Genomic DNA, 2,188 nt, shown 5'->3' with positions numbered 1-2,188 from the left:
TCAGACTCGGAGGCCGCAGGCTCTTCTTTCACCAAGGAGAAAATCTCCTCTCCCCCGCCACCCAATTTTGCTTTCAGGTCCTTCACCTGAATTTTTTTTTGAAGGGTTATAATGCTAATTAAGCCGCCCTCGCCAAAAAAAAAAGAGGAAAAAGAGGAAAAACGCGCATGAAGTTTCTTTAAATTACGCTAATTTGCTTCCCACGTAAGCTAATTGGATCCTCTCCACTACAAAAAAGTATTGGAGAGACCACTACTTTTAATCTCAAGCATTGATTATTTAGTAGGCGGTTATGATACAATCTAAATCTAACACTTACCATACCCCCGTGTATTGCACTCATTCCTAATTTGCACTAAAAGAAAAAATCATAACCATCAACTAGATAATCAATGGCTGTGATTATGTAGTGATCCCTCCACTATTTTTTTTTTGTAGTGGAGAGGATCCGAATCCCTACGCTTGAACCAAAATTGTTGTGGTACAATGTCAAAAATTCTCTTCCATAACACCGAAATTGCGATGCGCGATAGAATTGAGGGTTATAATTTTATAACACAACACAAGTGTTATGTGTCCATTCCACTCGCATAGCGTTTTAATAGCGCGAGAAGCAATATGTAAAAAGGATCTTAATCATAAACACATAAATTTAAATCGTTATATTAATTCAAAAATCATATCATGCTCTTTTATGTCTAGCAGAACAGAATTAATGAAAACAAAATATTTTTTTGAAATTAGAATCGAACGGTTATCTCGAGAGAGCTATCCCGGGTCAACTCTGATTTCCCCGAACGAATACAAAATTTTCAACTTATAACTAGCATGCATATTCTAATTATTCACTTAAACACATTATTTTAATTCTTTCTGGTTTAATTAACTTCATGAACGAACGAAATCTAAGCTTGGATTGTGCTACGACATCATCCCAAAATAAATATGATAAAACGATCAAGGACCGTAATTTGACTAGAATTTTTGTTCGAGGGCAGACCTCAGCAAGGAGCGAGTCCTTGTCCCGGAGTAGAGCGTCGTAATCCAAGCGGAGAGCATCGTATCGAGACTTGAGAGCCGAGTAATCTCGCTCGAGCTGCTTCGTCTTCCAGCGAGCGCGGCGGTTTTGGAACCAGACGGCGACCTGGCGCGGCTGGAGGCCGAGCTCCTGCGCTAGTCGAGCTTTCCGCTCCGGCTCGAGCTTGTTCTCCACTTCGAAGTTCTTTTCCAGGGCTCTCACTTGCTCACCGCTCAGCCGGCGTTTTTTCTCGCCGCCTTGGATCGCTCCGCTCGCCTCTATTGCGTCTTCGTCCTCGTCGATCCACCCTATTTTCATTTAACCCATTAAAAACTTAGCTCTTTTGCGCGTTTGAAGTGCATTAAACCGTGAAGAATTGATGGAGGTATAAAGTCGCAAATATGAAGAAATCACACGATAGCAAATAGTACGTTAGATATTATAAAACGGCTATTCGGAGGAAAAGGCGGTGAATTTTGTGTACTTGGTCGATGTTTGCGGGAAATCGTAGCTTTCTTCTGATGAGACAAGGAGCCATATATGTACCGACTCACTAGATCAATAAATAAAGGAAGATGGAAGGGGTGTAAAAAAAATTGAAAAGAGTTGGGAAATTTTGAGCGTGGGTTCAAGAAACTTAAGTTACTTCGGGTAAGAAAAAAAAAACGTGCCGTGCAGGGGGGATTGTGAAAAATTACCAGATGGGCAGGCGGGGACTAAGGAATCGGAGCTGCCGAGTCTCTTCATGGTCTGTTTCAGCTTTTTGGTTTGCTAAATTGGGAGGGAGGTTTTTTTTTTTTCAATTGAGCGATGTGGGACTATTTTCTTGTTTGTTAAAATCTCTTGGGGTTTTTGTTCGGTTATTATCTCTGAGGAGGAGAGTGGCAAAGAGTAGAAGAAGATGATGAAAGGGGTCTCTCTCTTAACCCTTCCTCTTTCTTTATACTCCCCATTTCTTCCCCTTCTGATCCCATTCTTTTAGAACATGTATATATGAATTAATAGAAGAAATTTCTCATCGAAAAAAAAAACCTTGAGAGAGAGAGAGAAAGAGAGCAGAGGGCAAACTAAGAGGCTGGGGGCGAGAGAGAGAGAGAGAGGTTAGGGCAGCAGAAACGGCAACTGGGTGGGGGTGCTGGGGTTCTCCAAGGCTATATAAAAGAGAAGAGT

At 41.4% G+C, this 2,188-nt stretch overlaps 1 protein-coding gene across 1 annotated transcript in view; it reads right to left on the bottom strand.

Annotated features, from left to right (window-relative positions):
- LOC109832835 (homeobox-leucine zipper protein HOX4-like) overlaps positions 1 to 2,141 on the bottom strand; it is a 2,700-nt gene extending 559 nt beyond the window's left edge. Inside the window, exons 1-3 of the mRNA XM_020400280.1 lie at positions 1,717 to 2,141; positions 1,001 to 1,326; positions 1 to 86 (exon numbers count right to left, since the gene is read on the bottom strand). The exon at positions 1 to 86 is cut by the window's left edge and continues 559 nt beyond it. Coding sequence (XP_020255869.1) covers positions 1 to 86; positions 1,001 to 1,326; positions 1,717 to 1,765 — 461 coding nt within the window. The 5' untranslated portion in view covers positions 1,766 to 2,141. The remainder of the gene's footprint in view (positions 87 to 1,000; positions 1,327 to 1,716) is intronic.

The sequence above is a fragment of the Asparagus officinalis genome, chromosome 3 (genome assembly GCF_001876935.1).
Source record: "Asparagus officinalis chromosome 3, Aspof.V1, whole genome shotgun sequence".
Taxonomy (NCBI): Eukaryota; Viridiplantae; Streptophyta; class Magnoliopsida; order Asparagales; family Asparagaceae; genus Asparagus; species Asparagus officinalis.
Note: the sequence above shows the minus strand (reverse complement) of the source record. Positions and strands in the feature narration are given on the sequence as shown.